Source organism: Podarcis filfolensis (genome assembly GCF_964270895.1).
Source record: "Podarcis filfolensis genome assembly, chromosome: 2".
NCBI lineage: Eukaryota > Metazoa > Chordata > Lepidosauria > Squamata > Lacertidae > Podarcis > Podarcis filfolensis.
This window is the reverse complement of record NC_139605.1, coordinates 2399786-2427480: the sequence shown is the minus strand read 5'-3', so window position 1 is coordinate 2427480 and position 27695 is coordinate 2399786. Positions and strand designations below refer to the sequence as shown.

At 41.5% G+C, this 27695-nt stretch overlaps 2 protein-coding genes across 2 annotated transcripts; both read left to right on the top strand.

Moving 5' to 3' along the window:
- Positions 1-1078: 1078 nt before the first annotated feature.
- Positions 1079-11336, top strand: LOC310758155 (vomeronasal type-2 receptor 26-like; the record flags this gene model as incomplete). Its single annotated transcript, XM_083604085.1, has 6 exons — positions 1079-1287; positions 1981-2272; positions 4819-5607; positions 6389-6619; positions 7376-7502; positions 10414-11336. The coding sequence occupies 6 exons, from the start codon at positions 1079-1081 to the stop codon at positions 11310-11312; spliced, it is 2547 nt and encodes an 848-aa protein (XP_083460211.1). The 3' UTR covers positions 11313-11336.
- Positions 11337-15753: 4417 nt separating this feature from the next.
- LOC310758061 (vomeronasal type-2 receptor 26-like) lies at positions 15754-25688 on the top strand (the record flags this gene model as incomplete). Its single annotated transcript, XM_083603999.1, has 6 exons — positions 15754-15962; positions 16565-16856; positions 17812-18600; positions 18747-18977; positions 19618-19744; positions 24507-25688. 6 exons carry the CDS (start codon positions 15754-15756, stop codon positions 25403-25405), a joined length of 2547 nt encoding a protein of 848 aa, XP_083460125.1. The 3' UTR covers positions 25406-25688.
- Positions 25689-27695: the final 2007 nt, after the last annotated feature.

Below are 27695 nucleotides of genomic sequence, written 5' to 3'. Positions count from 1 at the left end.
AGAGCTCAGCCCCCACAAAGCACAGATCAAAGTACCAAGCATGGATCATGTGGGCAGTGCACCCAGTTGATAAGAACGCTCCTGGAGCGTTAACTCCTGACATTCCAGAACCACAACATTGCTCCATCCTCCATGTGACAGCCCTTCAGATATTTAACGATAGCTATCATATCTCCTCTCAGACTCCTCTTTCCCAGGCTAGACATACGCACCTCCTTCAATCGTTCCTCATAAGGCTTGACTTCTAGACCCTTGATCATCCTGGTGGACCTCCTCTTGCAATTAAGTGAATTGATATGCTATCGCTCCTCTGTTGGAGGTAGTAAAATAGCATGTAGGAAAAGTTCTGCTCTCATCTCCAGCTTGTGGGCTTCTCTTTGTGTCACCTGGTTGACCATTGTGAGAACAGGTTGCTGGACTTTGTGGGCCTTTGGCCTGATCCAACATCAAGGCTCTTCTGATGTCAATCAGGTTCTGCCAATGTGACCTTTACCCTTCGAGATTTGTGACAGCCAATTGAGTAAACATGTTTTCTTCTGCTCTGCACCTGCTCCTATCAAGTTTCAGGGGAGAACCTTCTTTCCTTAACAATAATCACAATCACAGTGATCTATTTTTATTCTTTCCTGAGTCCAAGGAACCCCCACCCCTCTGCTTGAATATTGCCTTTGGGACCAATGAGGTAAATATCATAATTAAGAGCAGCAGGAAGTTTTTTATTCAACTCTGCCTGAAAGGTTGGATGTATAAAATATATATTGTGCCAAAAAATCCTGGGGGCCAGATATAGAGCTGGTGAAGTGAGAAGGTACATCTGTGTGATGCTGCCTTCTAGATCAGAAATTTTGACTGACTGGCTTTCCAGGAAGTGAACATCCTCAGCTTTGCTGAGCAGAGATTGCACCCTCTCACCTTCTTGGTGCAAAATAGATGCTCCACCACTGAACCATCACCCTATAGCTCTGAGACCAGAGTTGGACACCTCCCTGTATTTGTCAATTCACTGCAATCTCTGATTTGCAAGAACTTGGGGCTTATTATGAACAGCTACAAGGAAAGCGTAGCAGGTAGACCCAGAATGATAACACTGCTTGTGTTGCTGCCTCTTGCAACCAATGGGATGCAGCTGAGGGCAAAATGCCCACTGAACACGATCAAGGAGCAAATATTGGCTTCAAATTTTTACCAGCTAGCAGACTACCTCATTAGTGGAGTCACAGCTCCAAGATACTTTAATATACAATATCCTTTCACCTTTTCCAGCACCCCTGTCAGCAGACTTGACTCGTAAGTAATGATGCATTGATTTATTTCTGCTTGGCAGGGGGTTGGACTCGATGGCCCTTGTGGTCTCTTCCAACTCTATGATTCTATGATTCTATGCTTCCTACCTACTCTCCATTTCCCATGCTACACTTGTTTTCTGTCACCCTTTCGCATTTTCATTTTATTTCATTAATTTTTTCAAAGAATTCTTTGTGTTTGTTCAGTTGGAAGGAAACCATGTTTCAAAGCAATTTATAATGTATTTTAAGTAATTAGTAGTAGTTTTGACATGTACTGCTCTCCAAAGCATAACTTGTTTTCTAAAGGGTTTGAAGAGTTGTGGGTTGTTTTTGAGTTGCAGGTTTTCTGCAGTAACTGAAATGTGAGCACAATTCTTTTCTCCGTGGACAACAAATTCTGTGCTACTGCAAATTGTAAATGTCCGCTGTGCTTAGTCACTTGCAATGTAGCCTGCGGGCTCAATTTGGCTCAAGGGAGTTTTGGTAGGACACCAGAAATGAGGCTGATTTGTGTTCTGGTCTTTCCTCCATCCTCCTCCCTTGCAAAAATACTGTAGACACAGGTATAGGTAGACCTCTGTCTCACTTTGCTCTACTTCCTCAACTTTTTTCCTAGTTGCTTTGATTAATACAAAAATAATAATAATGTGACTTTCATTTCACTGAATAACTGTGCGACACACTTATTTCACAGCTTTGTGGATAGGAAGAACTCACACATTATTTCCTTCTCCCTTGCTGTTCGGGATATTAATCATAATCCTAGTCTCTTACCCAACATTACCCTCGGCTACAGCATCTATGATACCTATTCTAAGGGAAGACTGACTTCTGAGTGCATGACAGACCTGCTTGCTGGTGGGAAAATCAATATTCCAAACTACCACTGTGGGAAACAGAAATGCCTGCTAGCTGTTCTTGAAAAGAGTAAATTTGACATCTCCACACACATTGCAAGCATGTTGGGCATCTACAAGATCCCACAGGTAATCAATGGGTCCAAGTGAAACACACCTGGCAACATTAGCCACATGGTTGTTGTTGTTGTTGGCATCTGTCTGTATTGAAAGACAATGGAGTGAGCCTCTGGGATGAAGTCAAACCACTGTGTTGACAGTATCAAAGTGACCTCCACAGTGCACAAGCCTGGGCAGTGGGTACGGAGGTCCTGGGTTGCCAAGACGACAAGACCTCCCTCTCAGCCTCACTGCTGTGCTCCAAAGGAAAGCAGAGCAATACATTTGGCACAAGCTTGGCTGCAGGAGTTGCTGGAAGGAGGCAAGCAAAGCACCACTCAGCTGACTTAGGATTTGTGCAGGGTTTACTCCTTAGCCTTTTCTTCACCCAGATGTTGGAGGGTATGAAGGATTATGGAACTCCCTTGCAGTTGAGGACAGACAGGCCCCTTTCCTTCTTTCTTTCTAGGGCCTACTCAACACTTTTCTTTCAGCAGACATTTTAATTAAATTTGGGTATAGTGCTTTACCTTCAAGTCCACTGCCCACTTCATCATAGCTGATTTAACTTCCTCATCCTTTACTGACCATTCTAATAAAATTTTATACATTTTAGATAGAGATTTCTGTTTATATCAGTCATTTTTGAATCTTGAAAGCTCTTGACCAAATCCCATCTTTTTATCTTGTTTGAATAAGTCATGTATTTGGTGATACTCTAGCCAGAGTGTAACCTTATTTTTTATCTCATCAAAATTTTAAAGCTTTAATTGATTATCTTCCTCCCAGATAATTTCTTTATATGTTACCCACTCGTCCCTCATGTTGACCTTTCTTACAGCCATAGCTTCCATTGGTGACAGCCACCATGGTGTTTTCTCCTCCAAGATACTCTTATTTTTTACCCAAACTGCGTATAGAGATCTTCTTATTACATGGTTCGTAAATTCTCTATGAACTCTTGCTTTCTTGTACCAGAGACAGACGTGCCAGCCAAAACGGTTATCTGGCCTGCCAGATAAATTTTGTTATTTCCTCCTGCCCAATTTTAAAATGTCTTGTACTTCCTGCTACTGGAATAGTTGAAACAAAAACAATATTTTAGGCAAAACATTCATTGTTATCATTGAAATCCTACCCCAGAGTGACAATTTTAATCCATCCCATATTTCCTAGTTTCTTTTTATCTCTCTCCAAATTGGTATGTAATTATCTTTATACAAATTTATATTTTTAGCTGTTATCCAAATACCTAAATATTTGATTCTCTTGCTGATCATGAGACCTGTAGCCTGTTATAGTTGTCTTTTAATCTCTACTTTCATCTTTTTTACTAACATATTGGTTTTGTCTTTATTTAATTTGAAACCTGCTACTGACCCAAATTCATTAATCTTCTCTATGACTGCTGGAACACTTTCACTTGGATTCTCCATCGTTATTATCAAGTCATTGGCGAATGCCTTTACCTTCTAGGCCCTACTTCCAACCACTATTCCCCTTATACTTTTTTCCTTTTCTGATGTTCATATTTAGAATCTCCACCACTAATATGAATAATAATGGGGATAAAGGACATCCCTGTCTCGTTCCTTTCTTAATGTCACAGTTCTTTGTTAAATTGTTATTAATAATTAATTTAGCTCTTTGTTGTGCGTATATTGTGTTTATACCTTTACAAAAGTTTTCTCCTGCTCCTATCATTTTTAAGTGCCTTTTCTGCATTGATAAACAGCAACACCGCCTGTTTGTCATTTCTTGCTTCTAGATACTCTAAGATGTTTATCATGCGTCTTACATTATTTTTCATATGATGACCTGGAATAAATCCTGCTTGATCCTCGTGGATATACTTTTTCAGTATCCATTTTAATCTACTCACTATGATGTCTGTGAAGATTTTGTAATCATTATTGAGTAGTGAAATGGGTCTGTAGTTTTTAATAACTGTTGACTCTGTTCCCTTTGGAATCAGAGTTATGTAGGCCTCCCCCATGATCTTGGCAATTTTCCTGTGTTTAAGATGTTATTTGCTACTTCTTTAAATGGTAATGCCAGTAGTTTTAACTTTTTATAATATTTGGCTGGCAATCCATCTGGCCCCGGAGCTTCCATTGCCTGCTGTATTTCTTTTTCATTACCGGCTGTATTTCCATCATCCTAATTGGGGCATTTAGTTGGTCCGTTTCCTCCTTTGAGATCTTCCAGAGTTTGTTTTGATTTAGAAACTCGTCCATTCTTTCTTGATTTTCTTTACCATTTTTGTAGAGTTCTCTGAAGTATGTCAAGAAACTGTTGTTTATATATTTTTTTGGTTCCTCATTTTTTCTCTGTCAATCAATTTATTAATCAATTTTCTTGATGCCAAATATATTTGTTCAGTTGTAGTTTCTTTTGTAAGGTTCCCTTTTTCGCTCTATTACATTATGGGGATATGGAAATTTACTGCTTAAAATAATATTGTTTTATTTCCAAAAAAAATTGAGGTTTCCACTGAATCTATCATATTTCACATAGAAGTATCCAGTCTTAGTCCTGAAACACAAGCCATCAATCTCTTTCTCTTTCCTCACCAGCTCAGTTATGGCTTTGTTCTTTCTGATAAATTCCAGTCCCCTTTTGTCTACCAAATGGCCCCAAACCAAGAAACACAGTACCAGGGGATGGTTCAACTCCTCCTGCATTTCAGGTGGACATGGGTGGGCCTCTTTGCTCCCAACAATGACAATGGAGAAAGGTTCCTGCGTACCTTGACACCTCTAATGAACAAAAGGGAAATTTGTGTTGCCTTCACACAAAGAGTACAACAAGAAACTTGGCTATGGATACCCCATGAAGCACCTGCCCTGTGGAGACAAGTCAATGTATTTGTTTACTTTGCAGATTCTCAAAATGGACTTTACATAATCATAGAGGTACAGTCCTTACTTGAAAGGATACAAACTGGGGGGAAAGTCTGGATAACCACACTTCTTCAGAACAAAATTTTGTTACGTGATATTGACTGCCTTAAGTATACCCATGGCTCTTTGTCCTTTGTAATGAAGACCAAAAAAAGTATGAAAAAGGACTACTATGAGCCAATGTCCTTGACTAGTCAACGGTATTCAAAAGAAGCATTTGATTGTTCCTATTCCAAGCATGCCTTCTCTGTGAGGGGTATGACCAAATGCAGAGAGAAGGATAATGTGAAGATGCTGCCCCAGGAAGAGATTGAAAGAATCCTTTCCCAAGACAGCTATGTGAATTACTTGAGTATCCAAACTGTGGCTCAAGCTTTAAATGCTGCATTTTCATCCAGGTCAAAGAGGATGTCGATTGTGGGTGGAGGCAGCTTGGATCTTCAAAAGTTACAGCCATGGCAGGTATGTCGTTCTTATTTTGCAAACTGCAATTTGTTGTTCCCCCCCCCACACACACCTCTGGGATCACCAAGATATGGTCATCGGAAATTGTCTTGCACCAAGTCAGACCACTGACTGGCCGTTGACATTGTTTTCACCTGTTGGTAGAAATCCATCAGTTTCTCCCATCTAGGTTCACAGGGGAAGGGAATTCTACATGTGTTACAGGTGGAGCACAACAGAATTGGTCCATCACTATACGGGAGGTCAAGCTCACAAATTCAGTGCTATATTTCTGCAGACAGCAGTATCATCCAGTAATTTGCAGGAAACAATTCACAGACTGACTTCAAAGTCAGCAAAATATAGAGAAAGATGTGGAGCTCATCGGAAGAATGCTCTGATTCAACATCTTAGCAGCCTCCTAAACTGCAAAGTTTGGGAATCCACAAAAGGTCTAAACATGTAGAATCTAAATCTAATATGAATATTGGGGATGACTTTTTACAAAATGTAATAAACACACTGGGACTAGACATTGCCACATTAGACTATCATTAGACAGGAATACTCTTGCAAGCGTTTATCTTCCAATTAAAACCACACATCTGCATTATACTTAGGGCTGCCTCTGAAGACAGTTCAGAAACTTCAGAAGATTCAAAATTCAGCAGTCATGTTGCGCCCTGGGACAACACTTTTTTAGCATATTACATCAAGATTAGGATGTAGAGAGAACATGAAACCATGTTTATAATTCAGCCCTGCTTACTCATTGCTGGATTTTCCTCTGTCATTCTAGTTTCATCGTTTCTTGAAAGAAGTCCAGTTCTACTCTAATACTTCAGCTGATGGACAGTACCTGGATGAGAATGGGGCATTGGCCGTGGACTTCGATATTGAGAATTGGGTGCTGTTTCCTAATAACTCTCATGATAGAGTGAAAATTGGAAGAATAGAGAGACTAAAGTCCTCAAATCTGAAGTTCACCATTAACCCAGGAGCAATTGTATGGCCCAAGTTATTCAAGAATGTAGGAAAAAATTGATCTGTCGTTTTATTGACTATGACATCTGCTATGCTCTAATAACATTTTGAATAATACATATGAGGCTTTGTCTGCAATCTTGTGGATACTTTCTTGAAGCTAAGTTCCACTTTTGATGGATCCTGCTCTTGAGTAAACATGTATAAAATTTCAAAGTATGTAGGAGATTTTCCAAACCAGAGCAGAACACATTTCCCCAACTTGGTGACCTCCAAATATTGTGGACTACTACTCCCATGCACCCCAGCCAGCATTGTGCAAAAATATCTGAGGGGCACCAAGTTGGGTAAGGCTGGAGTATAGTAAGGTATTCCACATACCTTATGTGCATAGACACATGGCAAACAAGCAAACTGGGCACTAAATTCTGCACTTAGGTGCAGTCTTTGGAAGCAACACCAATGTCTCCGTTGGCAGATGTGATGGCAACAGATGGAGGATTTTTATTGCTGTTCATATGATGGTTTATGCCATGCTCCTGTTTGTTGTTAACTGTGAGATATCAATGTCAAGGCGGTGGGGGTGGGGAAGAAGAAGCACCGAACATGTTTCTCTGCCTCGCACCTCTGCAAAAAACAAACAAAAAGGTAATTGCCCCAAAATATGGTCTGGGGTCACCTGAGGTTATCGGAAGCAAATATCTCTTCTCCGGGATCCTTCCAAAATTCTATTATTTGTGTCCAAAGACATAAATGTGCCTATCACTTTCTCCTTAATGCTCAATTTTCGCTTCATGCCTAGACCGTGCCTCGATCAAGATGCACAGAAAGCTGTCTCCCTGGATATTCCAGAAAAGTTCAGGAAGGGAAGCCGCCATGCTGCTATGATTGTTCTCCCTGCTCAGAAGGGACCATCTCCACTCAGGAAGGTAGGAGAGGATCTCAGAGAAAATGGCCTTTGATGGGAAGATGGGGCAAATATTTGAGTCGGTCCAACCAAGATGTTAGTAATGGCCAGCTCTTTTTTTCAGCCAGAACTCGTCAGAACTCTGCTCCATCATCTGTCAGTTGGGCACCATTGCCATTCTAAGAGGCATTCATTTATGTTTTTAAAATTTTAAAATTCATTTTCCATAAAATTGTACACAATAAACATAGCCATTTAAAAAACAAAAAACAAAAAGAGGTTCTTTCGAATCTTCAGACCTGCTTGCCTACCTCCATGCGTTCCATTTCTAAAGGTTTTATGCCTGCATCTTTTACCATTATCCATCTTTTATATAATCATGGTAACCAAAGTTAATTTTATTTTCTAAGTGTCCTTGTATTCCTGCTAATGATTATAACTGTCTACAGTTATCTTTCAGCTATATTAAAAAGTTATTCCGGTCTTTTAAAAATACTTGGTCTTCCTGGTTTCTGATCTTTCCTGTCCATCTTGCCATTTCTGCATATTCCATCAGCTTGGTCTGCCACTCTTCTCTGGTTGGTCCTTCTCCTTCTCCTTCTTTCCATATCTGGGCCAGAAGCATTCTTGCTGCCACCGTTGCACACATAAGCAATCTTTTATTTTCTTTTGGTAGTTCCTAAACTGTTATAACTTCCAAAAAAGCCTCTGGTTTTTGAACAAAAGTTTTCTTAAACATTTTCTTTAACTCATTGCATATCATTTCCCATAAAGCTTTTACCACCCCACAGGACCACCACATATGATAAAAAGTACCCTCTTTCCTTTTACATTTCTAGCACAGATTTGAGCTGGTTCTATACATTTTTGCAGGTTTAATGGGTGTCAAATACCAACGGTACATCATTTTCATGTAATTTTCTTTCAACAAACAGCAAGCTGTAAACTTTGAATCCTCTTTCCATAATTTTTCTTATGATGAAAACTGTATGTTATAACCAAAATCCATTGCCCAGTGAATCATTACTGGTTTAACTTCTTCATCTTTAGTAAACCATTCTAAGAGTAATTTCTACATTTTGGAAAGTAATTTCACATTATTTTCCAACAGATATTTTTCAAACCTTGACATCTCTGTATCAATAGTAATAGTAATAGTAATTTATAATTTATACCCCACCCATCTGGCTGGGTTTCCCCAGCCACTCTGGGCGGCTTCCAACAAAACACTAAAATACAATAACCTATTAAACATTAAAAGCTTCCCTAAACCGGGCTGCCTTTAGATGTCTTCTAAAAGTTTGGTAGTTATTTTTCTCTTTGACATCTGGTGGGAGGGCGTTCCACAGGGCGGGTGCCACTACCGAGAAGGCCCTCTGCCTGGTTCCCTGTAACTTGGCTTCTCGCAGTGAGGGAACCGCCAGAAGGCCCTCGGCGCTGGACCTCAGTGTCCGGGCAGAACGATGGAGATGGAGACGCTCCTTCAGGTATACTGGACCAAGGTCGTTTAGGGCTTTAAAGGTCAGCACCGACACTTTGAATTGTGCTCGGAAACGTACTGGGAGCCAGTGTAAGTCTTTCAAGACCGGTGTTATATGGTCTCGGCAGCCGTTCCCAATCATCAGTCTAGATGCCGCATTCTGGATTAGTTGTAGTTTCCGGGTCACCTTCAAAGGTAGCCCCACATAGAGCGCATTGCAGTAGTCCAAGCGAGAGATAACCAGAGCATGCACCACTCTGGCCAGACAGTCCGCGGGCCGGTAGGGTCTCAGCCTGCGTACCAGATGGAGCTGATAAACAGCTGCCCTGGAAAAAGAATTGACCTGTGCCTCCATGGACAGCTGTGAGTCCAGAATGACTCCCAGGCTGCGCACCTGGTCCTTCAGGGGCACAGTTACTCCATTCAGGACCAGGGAGTCCTCCACACCTGCCCGCCTCCTGTCCCCCAAAAACAGTACTTCTGTCGTGTCAGGATTCAACCTCAATCTGTTAGCCACCATGCATCCTCCAACCGCCTTCAGACACTCACACAGGACCTTCACCTTCAAGTAGTTCAGGAATCCCTTATGTACTTTGGTTTTTCCATACCATAAATATGCATGTCACCTGTACCTCTTATAATGATCTTCTAAGTCTAATATATCAGTATTTTTTAACAGTATCCATTTCCGAAGCCAGCATAGGCAGGAGTTCATAACATAACTTTGACTCTGGCAGAGAGAAAACACCTCTTTCTTTGGAGTCTACCAACAGTTTATATTTTATCCTTGGTTTTCCCCCCTGCAAGATAAATTTAGATATCACTTTTTGCCATTCTTTAAAGTGCCTTGCGCCACTGATCATGAGTATTGATTGAAGCAAAAATAACATTCTTGGTAGCACAAGAGAAAACTGGAGGCATTCATAGTGAGTTCCAGCATATCTTTTTCTAGAAAATAGCACAGGTAATGGCAGCCTATGAATGAAATGCCCTCTTCAAGGAGGGTCCACCTATTGCCAGAAACCTCAAGTGTATAAAGAAAAGCCTTGCTCAGTGAAAGCAAAGCAACTGAGAGGTCTCCAGCAGTTCAGGAATGGAGGCAGTGCCACACAATAATACTCCTCCGAGTTCCTTGGAGGAATCATAGAATTCTAATGCAATACGTGATTTTACAAATTATAATTCTAGCTTAACACATCTGCTTCTCAGTATTTCAACATTACAAGAATCTGCCACTATAGTGAGTCAAACTATTGATCCATTTAACCCACAGTTGTCTAATCCAGGGGTCCAGAATTTTTTCTGGTCTTTGCACTAGATCTAAATTTCCCAGGTGAAAAAAGCAGGAGGGTGCTGCTGCCAACCTGTCAATTAACAAATGCAACAGTGATGTCAGCAAATTTGAGGTGTATGACTGATGTTAGGATACTGAAGTGTGTTTTCCTCTCTGCAGATGCTGATGAATGCACCAAATGTACAGAAGATCAGCATCCAAATGAAGACCAAAATCAATGTGTCCCCAAAGTAATAACCTTCCTGTCCTATGAAGAATGTTTGGGGAGCCTCCTGGCTTCCCTTGCCCTCCTCTTATCATTAGCCACATGTTTTGTGTTAGGAATCTTCATTAAATACAAGGAAACACCAATAGTCAAGGCCAACAACAGAGACCTCTCCTACATCCTCCTCATCTCTCTACTGCTCTCCTTTTTGTCCTCCTTCCTCTTCATTGAGAGGCCAAGGAAAGTTACCTGCCTTCTACGACAAACAGCCTTCTGTATCATCTTCTCAGTTGCTGTCTCTTCTGTCTTGGCAAAAACCATCACTGTAGTCCTGGCCTTCCTGGCCACTAAGCCAGGGAACAAGGTGAGGAGATGGCTGGGAAAGAGTTTGGCCCACTCCGTTGTCATTTCCTGCTCCAGTGTGCAAGTTCTCATCTGCACCATCTGGCTGGGGTTCTCTCCTCCATTCCCAGACTTTGACCTCAGCTCCCAGCTTGGAGAGATCATTGTCCAATGCAACGAAGGCTCTGTTGCCATGTTTTACAGTTCTCTTGGCTACATGGGCTTCCTGGCTGCCATCTGCTTCACGGTGGCTTTCTTAGCAAGGAAGCTTCCTGGGGCCTTCAATGAAGCCAAGCTGATCACTTTCAGCATGCTGGTCTTCTGCAGTGTTTGGGTGTCCTTTGTGCCCACTTATCTGAGCACAAAGGGAAAATTCATGGTAGCCGTGCAGATCTTCTCTATCTTGGCCTCCAGTGCTGGGCTCCTGGGCTGCATCTTCATTCCCAAATGCCACATTATTATATTGAGGCCTGATTTGAACACGAGGGAGCACCTGACAAGAAAAAACTAAACATGGCATTCGATCCTTAGCTCTAGGTATAGCATAAAATTGTACAGCTGGAAGTCCCAGCCAGAATTTCAACTAGATTTCAACTACTCCTTACCCATAGCAGGAGTTCAAAATATGCTTATGAAGTTGCAAACTGAATTGCTAAAGTGCAAAATGAACTTAGCTATATTAGAAGAAAAATGATACTAAACTGGCTACATAAGGAATATCAGTAAAGATCTTTAGGGAATCTGATACTACTACTACTACTACTACCACTACTACTACTACTACTACTACTACTACAACAACTATTTTATTTATTTCTCCAGCCACTCTGGGCATCTTACAGCACATATCGAGACTTAATAAAGCATCAAACATTAAACTTCCTGATACAGAGTTGCTTCTGGTGTCTTCTAAAAGTTATTTAGTTCTTTATCTCCTTGACATCCGAGGGGGGAGGGTGTTCCACAGAGAGGGTGCAACAACCGAGAAGGCCATCTGCCTTCTTCTCTGTAACTCTTGCTTCTTGCAATGAGGGACCCAGCAGAAGGCTCTCGGAGGGGGACCTCAGAGTCCAGGTGTTGCGATGGGGAAGGAGACACTCCTTCAGGTATACATGGCTGAGGCTGTTAAGGGTTTTCAAGGTCAGCACCAACACTTTGAATCGTGCTCAGAAATGTACCAGGAGCCAGTGAAGACCCTTTAGGACCGATGTTACATTGTCTCGGTGGCCACTCCCAGGCACCAGTCTAGCTGCTGCATTGTGAATTAGTTGTAGTCACTGAATCTCCTTCAAGGGTAACTCCATGTAAAGCACATTGTAGTAGTCCAAGCGGGAGGTCACCAGGGCCTGTGGAGACTCCACTCAGGGGAGACAGTCTGCAGACAGGTAGGGTCTCAGCCAGTATCTTAAAAAAATGATACACATTTACAAAGTTTATGAGAAGAGAGATGGTATGGGCAAGGCTAGGAGAAACTAAGAAGGATATGAATGAAGTTTTGGTTTTGGCTTTGGACTGGACATGGACATTGATTTTAGATAGTCAGAAAGGAGATGAGTGGTCTCAGGAAAATTAAATTGTTAGACTCGGAATAAAGAGAACTTGACTAAAGGTTTGTGTCATCTACAGAATATTGGTATGCATGTGATAATGGCCTCATGTAGGCATTTTCTCGTTTCTATGCCAACAATTTAATATCACAAATGATGCTTGATAAAGGCAATTTGAAAGTATAGAAAGTGTTTTGAAGAAGAAGAAGAAGAAGAGGAGGAGGAGAAGGCGTCGTCTGGATCTGATATCCCGCTTTATCACTACCCTAAGAGGTCTCAAAGCGGTTAACATTCTCCTTTCCCTTCCTCCCCCACAACAAACACTCTGTGAGGTGAATGGGCTGAGGGACTTCAGAGAAGTATGACTAGCCCAAGGTCACCCAGCAGCTGCATGTGGAGGAGCAGAGACACGAACCCGGTTCCCCAGATTACGAGTCTACCGCTCTTAACCACTACACCACACTGGCTCTCCTCTTCAGAAATAGCTGCACCTAGGCATAATCTGTCTCTCTGGAAATGCCTTTGCTGCTTTGCATGTGTCAATTTATACAGTGGTACCTCAGGTTAAGAATTTAATTTGTTCTGGAGGTCTGTTCTTAACCTGAAACTCTTCTTAACCTGAAGCACCACTTTAGCTAATGGGGCCTCCTGCTGCCGCGCCACAGGAACACAATTTCTGTTCTCATCCTGAAGCAAAGTTCTTGTTGTTGTCGTTTAGTCGTGTCCGACTCTTCATGACGCCATGGACCAGAGCACGCCAGGCACTTCTGTCTTCCACTGCCTCCCGCAGTTTGGTCAGACTATGAACACTGTCCAACCATCTCGTCCTCTGTCGTCCCCTTCTTCTTGTGCCCTCAATCTTTCCCAACATCAGGGTCTTTTCCAGGGAGTCTTCTCTTCTCATGAGGTGGCCAAAGTATTGGAGCCTCAGTTTCACAATCTGTCCTTCCAGTTCTTAAAGTTCTTAACCTGAGGTAATATTTCTGGGTTAGCGGAGTCTGTAACCTGAAGCGTATGTAACCTGAAGCATATGTAACCCAAGGTACCACTGTTTTCAGCTCTCGTGCTGTTTCCTTCAGATTCCTTCCCTGTAAATTCCTTCTGAAGTAAATTCTTGAAGTAAAATCACCTTTTATTATATTGTTCCTGGTGTCTTCCTGTATGGTCTTAATAACTGAGAAGCTCCTCACCCATCTAGAATCTGTATGATTGCTGCCTGCAGTCAGACATCTCAGTTTGATTAATCCTAAACCATCAGAGGGGTGACCCTATATTAAAATCCTGCACAACAACAAAAAAGGCCTTCTCCACCCCACCCCAAAATGAGGCCGCTTCAGTGTAGAGAAATTGAGGTGGATTATAAGAGTAATTTTATGTGACTACCATATAAATCCATATTCTGGTGCTAAAAATACATTCCTGGTGTGAGCATGTTCTTAGAGAAATTCTGAGCCTTACTTCTGAATTACACATTGGGAGATTGCTGCAGAAATCAGCTCCAGTGTGCTTACAGGCTTCCTTGGGGTATCTGTTTGGCTGCTGTGAGAACAGAATGCTGGACTACATTAGCCTCATTCATCCCAACACAGGTGCAGGGCTCATCTGATGTTCTTATGATGCCCCTCCCCATAGTTGTCATTATTTTGCACCAGGCTCTGGTTTAACTAGAAGCTTGAGTAAAGCAAAGTAGGCCCTGAGAGTCTGATAGTGATAGAAGGGGCAGAGTTGAGAATTTCATCTTAACTGAGAGCTCCCATTATTGCTGGTTTGGCCCACCTGCCACATCCAGCAGCACAGGGGTTAATGGATAGGGTCCAAAAGGGACACAAAATGCACAGAATGAAGAAATGGCACCTAGTGGTCAGCAGCAGAACAAGCAGTTTAATGCAGAGCCAAACAGCAATAAGAGAAGGGGAGAGAAAATGGCTCTCTCCTCCCCTTAAAGAACCAGAGTGGTAAGGGTATGAATATTTACAATATGAGGTCATTTTTCCAAGGAATGTGAAATGGATCCAATTCTAAGTTACTGGGTCAGATACATAAAAACAAGACATGCCATGTTTGCACCTGATGAAAACCCATTCAGCAAAAGGAGGAAGAATGGCAGGCAGATTAGGATGGTCAAACATTGGAGATGTAGGACTCTCCTACTGCGGCGGCGATGTGTGACATCTTTTATTGAGAGATTTAGTACTTTTGCTGGTTTTTGAAATTCATTGTGTAGGCCTGTTTCATAGAACCATAGAATCTTAGAGTTGGAAGGGACCCAAGAATCATCTAGTCCAACCCCCTGCAATGCAGGAATATCAGCTGAGGCAGTCAGAACATGTGGCCCTCAGACCTCTGCTTAAAAAACCTCCAGGGAAGGAGAGCCCACAACCTCCTGAGGGAGACCTTTCCACTGTCAAACAGTTCTTACTGTCAGAAAGTTTTTCCGTCTGTCTAGAGGGAACCTCCTTTCCTGCAACTTGAAGCCATTGGTTCAACTCCTACCTTCCAGGAGAAAACAAGCTTGCTTCCTCTTCCATGTGACAGCCCTTCAGATATTTGAAGATGGCTATCATATCTCCCTTCAGTCTCCTCTTTCCCAGGCTAGACATACGCAGCTCCTTCAACCGTTCCTCATAAGGCTTGACTTATCATATTGATCATCATATTGGACCTCCTCTTGCAATTAAGTTGATATACTATTGCTCCTCTGTTGGAAGTAAGAAAATAGCATGTAGGGAAAGTTCTGCTCTCATCTGCAGCTTGTGGGCTTCCCTTAGGGTCACCTGGTTGGCCATTGTGAGAACAGGATGCTGGACTTTGGCCTGATTCAACCTCAGGGCTCTTCTGATGTCAGTCATGTTCTGCCCAACTCACCCCATTGAGTAAACATGTTTTCTCCTGCTCTGCACCTGCTCCTATCAAGTTTCAGGGGAGATTTCTTCTTCCCTTTACAATATTCAGAATCACAGTGATCTATTTTTATTCTTTCCTGAGTCCAAGTAGCCCCCCCCCCTTGAATATTGCCTTTGGGACCAATAAGGTAAATATTTAATTAAGGGCAGCAGGAAGATTTTTATTCCACTGTGCCCGGAAGGTTGGATGTATAAAATATATATTGTGCCACAAAATCCTGGGGGCCAAGACACAGAGCAGGTGAAGTCAGAAGGTACATTTGTGTGATGCTGCCTTTTAGATCAGTAATTTCGACTGACTGGCTTTCCAGGAAGGGGACATCCTCAGCCCTGCCTGGAACAGGGAGGAGATATTGCACCCTCTCACCACCTTGGTGCAAAATAGATGCTCCACCACTGAACCATCACCCTGTAGCTCTGAGCCCAGTGCTGGACACCTCCCTGTTTTTGTCAATAGCTTGGGTGGAACAGCTACAAGGAAAGCGTAGCAGGTAGACCCAGAATGATAACACTGCTTGTGTTGCTGCCTCTTGCAACCAATGGGATGCAGCTGAGGGGAAAATGCCCACTGAATCCAATCAAGGAGCAAATATTGGCTGCAAATTTTTACTGGCTAGCAGACTACCTCATTAGTGGAGTCGCATCTCCAAGATACTTTAATATTCAATATCCTTTCACGTTTTCCAGCACCCCCGTCAGCAGACTTGAGACGTAAGTAATGATGCATTGATGTATTTCTGCTTCCTATCTGCTCTCCATTTCCCATGATACAGTTTGATAATTTTGAAAATTTTCATTTCATTTATAGAGTTCTATATGTCTGTTCAGTTGGTGAAAAGGCATGTTTCAAAGTGTTGTATAATGTATTTTAAGGAATTAGTAGTAGTTTTAACATGTACTGCTCTCCAAAGCATAACTTGTTTTCTAAAGGATAGGAAGTGTTGTGGGATGTTTTTGAGCTGCAGGTTTTCTGTCGTAAATAAAATGGGAACATTCTTTTCTTCATGCACAACAAAATCTATGCAACTGCAAATCATAAATGTCTACTGTGCTTAATCACTTGCAATGCAGCCTGGGGGTCAATGTGGCTCAAGGGACTTTTGGTAGGTCACCAGAAATGAGGCTGATTTGTGTTCTGGTCTTTCCTCCATGCTCCTCCCTTACAAAAATACTGTAGACACAGGCAGACCTCTGTCTCACTTTGCTCTACCTCCTAGCCTCTTTTCCTAGTTGCTTTGATTAATACAAAAAAATAATGTGACTTTCATTTTCACTGAATTGACACTGACTGTGTGACACACTTTGTTTTGCAGCTGGGTGGATAAGAGAAACTCACACATTATTTCCTTCTCCCTTGCTGTTCGGGATATTAATCATAACCCCAGTCTGCTACCCAACATTACCCTGGGCTACAGCATCTATGATACCTATTCTGAGGGAAGACTGACTTCTGACTCCATGACAGACCTGCTTGCTGGTGGGAAAATCAATATTCCAAACTACAGCTGTGGAAAGCAGAAAAGGCTGCTAGCTGTTCTGGAAAAGAGTGAACTTGACATCTCCACACACATTGCAAGCATGTTGGGCATCTACAAGATCCCACAGGTAATCTATTGGCCCAAGTTATACACACCTGGCAACATTAGCCACATGGTTGTTGTTTTTGTTGTTGTTGGCATCTGTCTGTCTTGAAAGACAATGGAGTGAGCCTCTGGGATGAAGTCAAACCACTGTGTTGACAGTATCTAAGTGACCTCCACAGTGCACAAGCCTGGGCAGTGGGTACGGAGGTCCTGGGTTGCCAAGACGACAAGACCTCCCTCTCAGCCTCACTGCTGTGCTCCAAAGGAAAGAAGAACAATGCATTTGGCACAAGCTTGGCTGCAGGATTTTCTGGAAGGAGGCAAACAAAGCACCACTCAGCTGACTTAGGATTTGTGCAGCTTTTACTCCTTAGCCTTTTCTTCTCCCATATGTTGGAGGGTTATGGAACTCCCTTGCAGTTGAGGACAGACAGGCCCCTTTCCTACTGTCTTTCTAGGGCCTAATCAAAACTTGAATTTTATTTCAGCAGACATTTTAATTTAAGTTTGATTATAGTGCTTGAAATATACTTGGAGTTCTGCAGTGATTTCATGCTCTTTATTGCAGCTTGTAAAACAGTGATTGAATTGCCCACCAAATCTCAGGCTTCTATATACATTATTTACACAATGAGTCTGGTCTGATTGGCTGATTCTGCATCCCTCCTGGAGCCTGATTGCTCTTTTCCTGCAAGACAATCAGTTTTTGCATTCTAGGATCCTACCTGCCTATTGTTCTATGATCCAAGCTTAGTACATAACAGTGCTTTAGCTTCTTGATTGTTTTTTATTGAATGTTTCTTAATTTCATATAAAACTTTGCCATTAATCGGTATTAAAAAATGCTTAACTTTTTTTTTTGTTTACCTCCAAAAAATTTTGAGATTTACACTAAATCTGTCAGCGTCTTTCGCATAGAAGTATCCAGGCTTAATCCTGAAACACAATCTATCATTCTTTCCCCCTTTTTTCACCAGCTCAGTAATGGCTTTGCTCTTACTGATAAATTCCAGTCCCCTTTTGTCTACCAAATGGTACCAAAACAAGAAACGCAGTACCAAGGGATGGTCCAACTCCTCCTGCATTTCAGGTGGACATGGGTCGGCCTCTTTGCTCCTGACAATGACAATGGAGAAAGCTTCCTGAGTACCTTGACACCTCTAATGAACAAAAGGGAAATTTGTGTTGCCTTCACACAAACAGTACAACGAGAAACGTGGCTATGGATACCCCATGAAGCACCTGCCCTGTGGAGAGAAGTCAATGTATTTGTTTACTTTGCAGACTTTCAAAGTGGACTTTACATAATCATAGAGGTTGAGTCCTTACTTGAAAGGATACAGACTGGGGGGAAAGTCTGGATAATCACAGTTCCTCAGAACAAAATTTTCTTATGTGATATTGACTGCTTACAGTATGCTCATGGCTCTTTGTCCTTTGTAGTGAAGACCCAAAAAAAGATGAAGAAAGACTATTATGGGCCAATGTCATTGGCTAGTCAACGGTACTCAAAAGAAGCATTTGATTGTTCATTTTCCAAGCATGCCTTGTCTGTGAGAGGTATGATCAAATGCAGAGAGAAGGATAATGTGAAGATGCTGCCCCAGGAAGAGATTGAAAGAATCCAGTCCCAAGACAGCTATGTGAATTACCTGAGTATCCAAACTGTGGCTCAGGCTTTAAATGCCGCATATTCATCCAGGTCAAAGAGGTTGTTGATTTTGGGTGGAAGCAACATGGAACTTCAAAAGCTACAGCCATGGCAGGTAATAATCTAGCATGGTCAGATGAATCCAGGCGAGAGATACAGTGGTTCTTATTCAGAGAAGATTACGATGCAGGGAGAACATGAAACCATGTTGCATAATTCAGCCCTGCTTACTCATTCCTGGATTTTCCTCTGTCATTCTAGCTTCATCATTTCTTGAAAGAAGTCCAGTTCTACTATAATACTTCAGCTGATGGACAGTACCTGGATGAGAATGGGGCACTGGCCGTTGACTTTGATATCGTGAATTGGGTGCTGTTTCCTAATAATTCTCATGATAGAGTGAAAATTGGGAGAATAGAGAGACTAAAGTCCTCAAATCTGAAGTTCACCATTAACCCAGAAGCAATTGTGTGGCCCAAGCGATTTAAGAAAGTAGGAAAAATTGGATCTGCCATTTTATTATCTATGACATCTGCTATGCTCTAATAACATTTTGAATAATACATATGAGGCTTTGACTGCAATCTTGTGGATGCTTCCTTGGAGCTAAGTCCCACTGAGTTTAATGGACCCTGCTCTTGAGTAAACATGTATAAAATGTCAAAGTAAATAAGAGAATTTCCAAACCAGAGCCGAACACATTTCCCCAACCTGGTGCCCACTAAATAATGTGGACTACAACTCCCATGCACGCCAGCCAGCATTGTGCAAAGATATATAAAGGACACCAGGTTGGGTAAGGCTGGAGTATAGTTAGGTATTCCACATTTGTTTGGGCATAGAGAAATTGGGCATGAAATTCTGCACTCGGTGCAGTCTTTAGAAGCAACACCAAGGACTCCATTTAGTCTTTGGAGCAAAACATCAGTCAGTCTTAGAAGTGGTCAACCCGGTAGAAGATGTGATGGCAACAAATGGAGGACTTGTTTCATTGCTGATGTTCATATGATGGTTTATGCCATGCTCCTGTTTGTTGTTAACTGTTATCCTAGTATTGTAATTTGCAATACTATTGTAGCACAAATGCACCTATCACTTTCTCCTTCATGCTCAATTTTCTCTTCGTGCCTAGACGGTGCTTCGATCAAGATGCACAGAAAGCTGTCTCCCTGGATATTCCAGAAAAGTTCAGGAAGGGAAACCACCCTGCTGCTATGATTGTTCTCCCTGCTCAGAAGGGACCATCTCCACTCAGGAAGGTAGGAGAGGATCTCAAAGAAAATGGCCTTTGATGGGAGGATGGGGCTAATATTTGAGCCAGTCCAACCAAGACGTTAGTAATGGCCAGCTCTTTTTTTTCAGCTGGTACTCGTTGGAATTCATTTCCATCATCTGTTAGGTGAGCACTGTTGCCATTCTAAGAGAACACTGGAGGCATTCATTTATTTTTTAAAATATTTTTTTATTTGTTTTACATAAAGTTGTACACATTAAACATAGCCATTTCAAAAATAAAAAAAATAAAAAGAGCTTATGCAACTGGACTTCTCTATGACCCTTCCCCTCTACAGGGAGGTGGGACCAATTCAGATGGTCCGCCCCCGCCACTTAATGGATCCAAATTGTTTCTAGAGAGTGGTAGGGGATGTTTTATCCCATGTTGATGGCCTTTCTTTTTTTTTTTTAAAAAAAGTAATATTTATTAAAGTTTTAAAGGTTACAACAAGAAAAAAAAGAAAACACCAAATTAAGCAAAAACAAGCCAACACATCACAATAAGGAAAAAGAAAAAAAGAAGAAAGAAAAATAGAAACAATTAAAAAACACAACAAACCTTCCCATAACTTATCTTTCATTTGCTTGTTTCCTTGACCTCCTCACACCTCCCTTTTTTGTATTCTAGTTCAGTTAGCTATTTCAGCAAATCCTTTCCATCTTTCCCAGTTTTTGTCCTATAATTTATCTTAATATAATGTAACTTTACTTTCCCTCTTTTCACCAATTAACAGTCTATTTTTACTTAATCCTTTATAACATTTCTGCTAAAGCCACATAACTTCATTCCAACATCCTTCTAACATTCATTAATTTTACAATGTTTCTGTAAATAAACTTTAAATTTCTTCCAGTCTTCTTCCACCGACTCTTCTCCCTGGTCTCGGATTCTGCCAGTCATTTCCGCCAGTTCCATGTAGTCCATCACCTTCATCTGCCACTCTTCCCGGGTGGGTAAATCTTGTGTCTTCCAATACTTTGCAATAAGTATTCTTGCTGCTGTTGTAGCATACATAAAGAAAGTTCTATCCTTCTTTGGCACCAATTGGCTGACCATGCCCAGGAGAAAGGCCTCTGGTTTCTTCAGAAAGGTATATTTAAATACCTTTTTCATTTCATTATAGATCATCTCCCAGAAAGTCTTAATCCTTGGGCATGTCCACCAAAGGTGAAAGAATGTACCTTCATTCTCTTTACATTTCCAACATTTATTATCGGGCAAATGATAAATTTTTGCAAGCTTGACTGGTGTCATGTACCACCTGTAGATCATTTTCATTATATTCTCTCTTAAGGCATTACATGCCGTGAACTTCATACCTGTGGTCCATAACTGTTCCCAGTCAGCCATCATAATATTATGTCCAACATCTTGTGCCCATTTAATCATAGCTGATTTCACCGTTTCATCCTGAGTGTTCCATTTCAACAGCAAGTTATACATTCTTGACAAATTCTTAATTTTGGGATCTAACAGTTCTGTTTCCAATTTTGATTTTTCCACCTGGAAGCCAATTTTTTTGTCCAAATTATATGTCTCCATTATTTGGTAATAATGGAGCCAGTCTCGCACTCTATTTTTTAGTTTTTCAAAACTCTGTAGTTTTAATTTATCTCCCTCTTGTTCCAAAATTTCCCAATATTTCGGCCATTTGGCCTCCATATTGAGCTTTTTCTGAGCCTTCGCTTCCATTGGTGACAACCACCTTGGGGTTTTATTTTCAAGCAAGTCCTTATATCTTATCCAAACATTAAACAGTGCTTTTCTGACAATATGGTTTTTAAACGCTTTATGTGCTTTGACCTTATCATACCACAAATATGCATGCCACCCAAATACATTGTTAAAACCTTCTAGGTCCAGCACGTCAGTGTTTTCAAGAAGCAGCCATTCTCTCAGCCAGCAAAAAGCGGCTGATTCATAATAAAGTTTAAAGTCTGGCAGGGCAAATCCACCTCTTTCTTTAGCATCAGTTAATATCTTAAATTTTGTTTGAGGCTTCTTGCCCTGCCAGACAAATCTAGAAATATCTCTCTGCCACTTCTTGAAACAATCCATTTTATCCAAAATTTGCAATGTTTGAAACAAGAACAGCATCCTTGGCATTCATTTTTATCACAGCAATTCAGCCTAGCAATGATAGCTTCAGATTTGACCATATTTCTAAATCCTTTTTCACTTCCGTCCAACATTTTTCATAGTTATCCTTAAATAAATTCACATTCTTAGCAGTCATATTTATTGAGAGAGTCAGAACTTACAGGGTTAAGAAGTTCTGAGTGACGCCTCACATTCTTGGAGGCGTGTTTAGAACACTGGGAGTGGTCAGTATCTCTGAGAGAGAGAGAGAGACACACGCAGTGTGAGTCTAACCAGATCCGGGAGAGGATCAAGATGAGTGCGCTGTCACCGGGAAAGTAACGATCTGTTGTTTTTGTACGAGATTAAAGCTACTTGTAAGATAAGGAAGACACCGAGCGTCTGCCTGATTTATTGAGCACACAAGGCTTACTTCCGTCGCTGTGCTAAGCTCTGCTAACTGCAGCTGGGGGCCCGGAGGGAGCAGAGACGCAGGGAAGCGTGTGGACTCCGTGGGCAAGCGAAGCTGCCAGTAAAGTTCTCCAAAATATTAACCCCTAGGTATTTCACTTTCTTAACCAATGTTAATCCTGTCTCCTTCTGAAACATCTCTCTCTCAGTCACTGTTAGATTTTTCTCTAAAACCTTAGTTTTCATCTTGTTCAACTTAAAACCCGCTACCTGACCAAATTCTTGAATTAGTTCCAGTACTCTTCTAGTACTAGATTCTGGCTCCTGTAGTGTCAATACCAAATCATCGGCAAATGCTTTCAATTTGTACTGTTTAGCTCCGACTTGTATACCTTTAACCAATTGGTCCCTTCTAATCATGTTTAAAAGGACCTCCAGGACCGATATAAAAAGCAATGGAGAGATTGGGCAACCTTGTCGTGTTCCTTTCTCTATCTTAAATTCTTCTGCCACTACATTATTCACAATTAATTTGGCCTTTTGTTCTGAATAAATTGCACCTATACCATTTCCAAAACCCATGTTGATGACCTTTCAGCAGATTCCCAGCCCACTCCGGGGGCAGAGAGCAGGCGGGGGTGGGGGTGGCGTGTGTCCTGGGGGTGGTGCGCGTCACCCACAGGGGCGGGGCGCGTGTCCTGGGGGACTGCGCTGCAGGGGCATCTGAAAGCAGCCCTGTTTAGGGAAGTTTTAATTTTTGATGAATCATTGTATTTTAATATTCTGCTGGAAGCCACCCAGAGTGGCTGGGGAAACCCAGACAGATGGGCGGGGTATAAATTATTATTATATTATTATTATTTCAAACCTTCAGATCTCCTTCCCTCCCATGGGTTCCATTTCTAAAAAAAAGTACCCTCTTTCCTTTTACATTTCTAGCATAGATTCGAGCTGGTTCTATACATTTTTTCAGGTTTAATGGGTGTCAAATACCAACGGTACATCATTTTCATGTAATTTTCTTTCAACAAACCGCAAGCTGTAAACTTTGAATCCTCTTTCCATAATTTTTCTTATGATGAAAACTGTATGTTATAACCAAAATCCATTGCCCAGTGAATCATTACTGGTTTAACTTCTTCATCTTTAGTAAACCATTCTAAGAGTAATTTGTACATTTTTGAAAGTAATTTCACATTATTTTCCAACAGATATTTTTCAAACCTTGACATCTGTGTATCAAAACCCTTTTTTGAAGACATAATTTAATTGATGATACAGTAACCAATCTGTTAATAGCTCTCTAATGTCTTCAAACTTTTACAGTTTTAATTGATCTTCTACTTAGCAATTCTTTATAAATTGCCCAATCACCTCTCATATTAATTTTTTAACCAATATAGTTTCTAGCGGGGAGAGCCACCATGGTATCCTCCACTCTAGTAAATTTTTATATCTCTCCCAAACCTTGTAGATTGATTTTCTTATCAAGTAGTTCAGGAATCCCATATGTACTTTGGTTATTCCATACCTTAAATATGCATGTCACCCGTACCTGTTATAATGACCTTCTAAGTCTAATATATCAGTATTTTTTAACAGTATCCATTCCCGAAACCAGCATAGCAAGGACGCTTCATAACATAACTTTGAGTCTGGCAAGGAGAAACCACCTCTTTCTTTGGAGTCTACCAGCAGTTTATATTTTATCCTTGGTTTTGCCCCCTGCCAGATAAATTTAGATATCACTTTTTGCCATTCTTTAAAGTGCCTTGGGCCACTGATCATGGGTAATGATTGAAGCAAAAATAACATTCTTGGTCCTGCCATGGAGTCAGTCAGCACTAGGGCTAGAGAGACCACCTGACTATTTCTGAGAGGTCCCAGCAGTTCAGGAATGGAGGCAGTGCCACACAATAATACTCCTCCGAGTTCCTTGGAGGAATCATAGAATTTTAATGCAATACGTGATTTTACAAATTATAATTCTAGCTTAACACATTTGCTTCTCAATATTTCAATATTACAAGAAGTGCCTTTATAGTGAGTCAAACTATTGATCTATTTAACCACAGTTGTTTAATCCAGGGGTCCAGAATTTTTTCTGGTCTTTGCACTAGATCTTAATTTCCCAGGTGAAAAAAGCAGGTGGGTGCTGCTGCCAACCTGTCAATCAACAAATGCAACAGTGATGTCAGCAAATTTGAGGTGTGTGACTGATGTTAGGATACCAAAGTGTGTTTTTCTCTATGCAGATGCTGATGATTGCACCAAATGTCCAGAAGATCAGCATCCAAATGAAGACCGAGATCAATGTGTCCCCAAAGAAATAACCTTCCTGTCCTATGAAGAATGTTTGGGGAGCCTCCTGGCTTCCCTTGCCCTCCTCTTATCATTAGCCACATGTTTTGTGTTAGGAATCTTCATCAAATACAAGGAAACACCAATAGTCAAGGCCAACAACAGGGACCTCTCCTACATCCTCCTCATCTCTCTACTGCTCTCCTTTTTGTCCTCCTTCCTCTTCATTGGGAGGCCAAGGAAAGTGACCTGCCTTCTCCGACAAACAGCCTTCTGCATCATCTTCTCAGTTGCTGTCTCTTCTGTCTTGGCAAAAACCATCACTGTGGTCCTGGCCTTCCTAGCCACTAAGCCAGGGAACAAGGTGAGGAGATGGCTGGGAAAGAGTTTGGCCCACTCCATTGTCTTTTCGTGCTCCAGTGTGCAAGTTCTCATCTGCACCATCTGGCTGGCGATCTCTCCTCCATTCCCAGACTTTGACCTCAGCTCCCAGCTTGGGGAGATCACTGTCCAATGCAACGAAGGCTCTGTTGCCATGTTTTACAGTTCTCTTGGCTACATGGGCTTCCTGGCTGCCATCTGCTTCACAGTGGCTTTCTTAGCAAGGAATCTGCCTGGGGCCTTCAACGAAGCCAAGCTGATCACCTTCAGCATGCTGGTCTTCTGCAGTGTTTGGGTGTCCTTTGTGCCCACTTATCTGAGCACAAAGGGAAAATTCATGGTAGCTGTGCAGATCTTCTCTATCTTGGCCTCCAGTGCTGGGCTTCTGGGCTGCATTTTTATTCCCAAATGCCACATTATTATATTGAGGCCTGATTTGAACATGAGGGAGCACCTGACAAGAAAAAACTAAACATGGCATTTGATCCTTAGTTCTAGGGATATCATAAAATTGTACAGCTGGAAGTCCCAGCCACAATCTCAACTGGAGTAAAACTGCTCATTACCCATAGCAGGATTTCATAAGCTGCTTAAGACATTGCAAACTGAATTGCTAAAGTACAAAATGAACTTAGCTAAATTAGAAGAAAAATGATGCTAAACTGGCTACATAAGGGATATCAATAAAGGTCTTATGGGAATCTGATACTACTACTACTATTTTATTTATTTCTCCAGCGACTCTGGGTGTCTTACAGCACATATTGAGACTTAATAAAGCATCAAACATTAAACTTCCTGATACAGAGTTTTAGAAAAGTTATTTAGTTCTTTATCTCTTTGACATCCGAGGGGGGAGGGTGTTCCACAGAGAGGGTGCAACAACCGAAAAGGCCATCTACCTTCTTCTCTGTAACTCTTGCTTCTTGCAATGAGGGACCCAGCAGAAGGTTCTCCAAGGAGGACTTCAGTGTCCAGGTGTAGCGATGGGAGTGGAGACACTCCTTCAGGTATACAGGGCTGAGGCTGTTAAGGGCTTTCAAGGTCAGCACCAACACTTTGAATCGTGCTCAGAAATGTACCGGGAGCCAGTGAAGACCCTTTAGGACCAATGTTACATTGTCTCGGTGGCCACTCCCAGGCACCAGTCTAGCTGCCGCATTGTGGATTAGTTGTCGTCACTGAATCTCCTTCAAGGGTAACTCCATGTAAAGCACATTGTAGTAGTCCAAGCGGGAGGTCACCAGGGCCTGCACCACTCAGGGGAAACAGTCTGCAGGCAGGTAGGGTCTCAGCCAGTATCTAAAAAAATGATACACATTTACAAAAAGTTTATGAGAAGAGAGATGGTTTGGGCAAATGACTCTTGATGAGAATCAAAAATGCAAGTCTAGGAGAAACACAGAACATGGAAGGATATGACTGAAGTTTTGGTTTTGGACTGGACATGGACACTGATTTTAGATAGTCAGAAGGGAGATGAGTGGTCTAAGGAAAATTAAAGTTGTCAGACTCGGACATAAAGAGAACTTGGCTAAAGTTTTGTGCCATCTACAGAATATTGGTATGCATGTGATAATGGCCTCATGTAGGCATTTTCTCATTTCTATGCCAACAATTTAATAACACATATGATTCTTGATAAAAGTAATTTGAAAGCATAGAAAGTTGTCTCCTATTCAGAAATAGCTGCACCTGGGCAGAATACGTCTCTCTGGAAATGCCTTTGCTGCTTTGCATGTGTCAGTTTATATTGAGCTCTCGTGCTGTTTCCTTCAGATTTTTTCCCTGTATTTCGCACTCTGATCCTTGAAGTAAAATCTCCTTTTATTATATTGTTCCTGATGTCTTCCTGTATGGTCTTAATAACTGACAAGCCCCTCACCTGTCTAGAATCTGTATGATTGCTGCCTGCAGTCAGCCATCTCAGTGTGATTAATCCTAAACCGTCAGAGGGGTGACCCTATATTAAAATCCTGCACAACAAAGAACAAAAAAGGCCTTCTCCACCCCACCCCTCAATGAGGTTGCGTCAGGTAAAAGAAATTGAGGGGGATAAGAAGAGTAATTTTATGTGACACAATATAAATCCATATTCTGGTGCCAAAAATAAATTCCTGATGTGAGTATGTGCTCAGAGGAATCCTGGGCCTTAGTTCTGAATTACGCATTGGAATTATGCATTGCAGAAATCAGCTCTAGGCATCCTTGGGGTATCTGTTTGGCTGATGTGAAAACAGGATGCTGGGCTACATTAGCCTCATTCATCCCAACATAGGTGCAGGGCTCATCTGATGTTCTATGGTGCCCCTCCCCATAGTTGTCATTATTTTGTACCAGGCTCTGGTTTAACTAGAAGCTTGGGTAAAGCAAAGTAGGCTCTCTAAGAGTCTAATAGTGATAGAAGGGGCAGAATTGAGAATTTCATCTTAACTGAGATCTCCCATTTTTGCTTGTTTGACCCACCCGCTTTATCCAGAAGCACAGGTGATAATGGATGGGGTCCAAAAGGGACAGCCAATGCCCAGATTAAAGAAATGGCACCTAGTGGTCAGCAGCAGAACAAGCACTTTAATGCAGAGTCAAACAGCAATAAGAGAAGGGGAGAGAAAATGGCTCTCTTCTCCCCTTATAAAGGTATGTGGTAAAAGTTTTTTTAAAAAGTAAAAAGTGGTAAAGGTATGAATATTTACAATAGGTGGTCATGTATCCAAAGAACGTGAAATGGATCCAATTCCAAGTTACTGGGTCAGATAAACAAA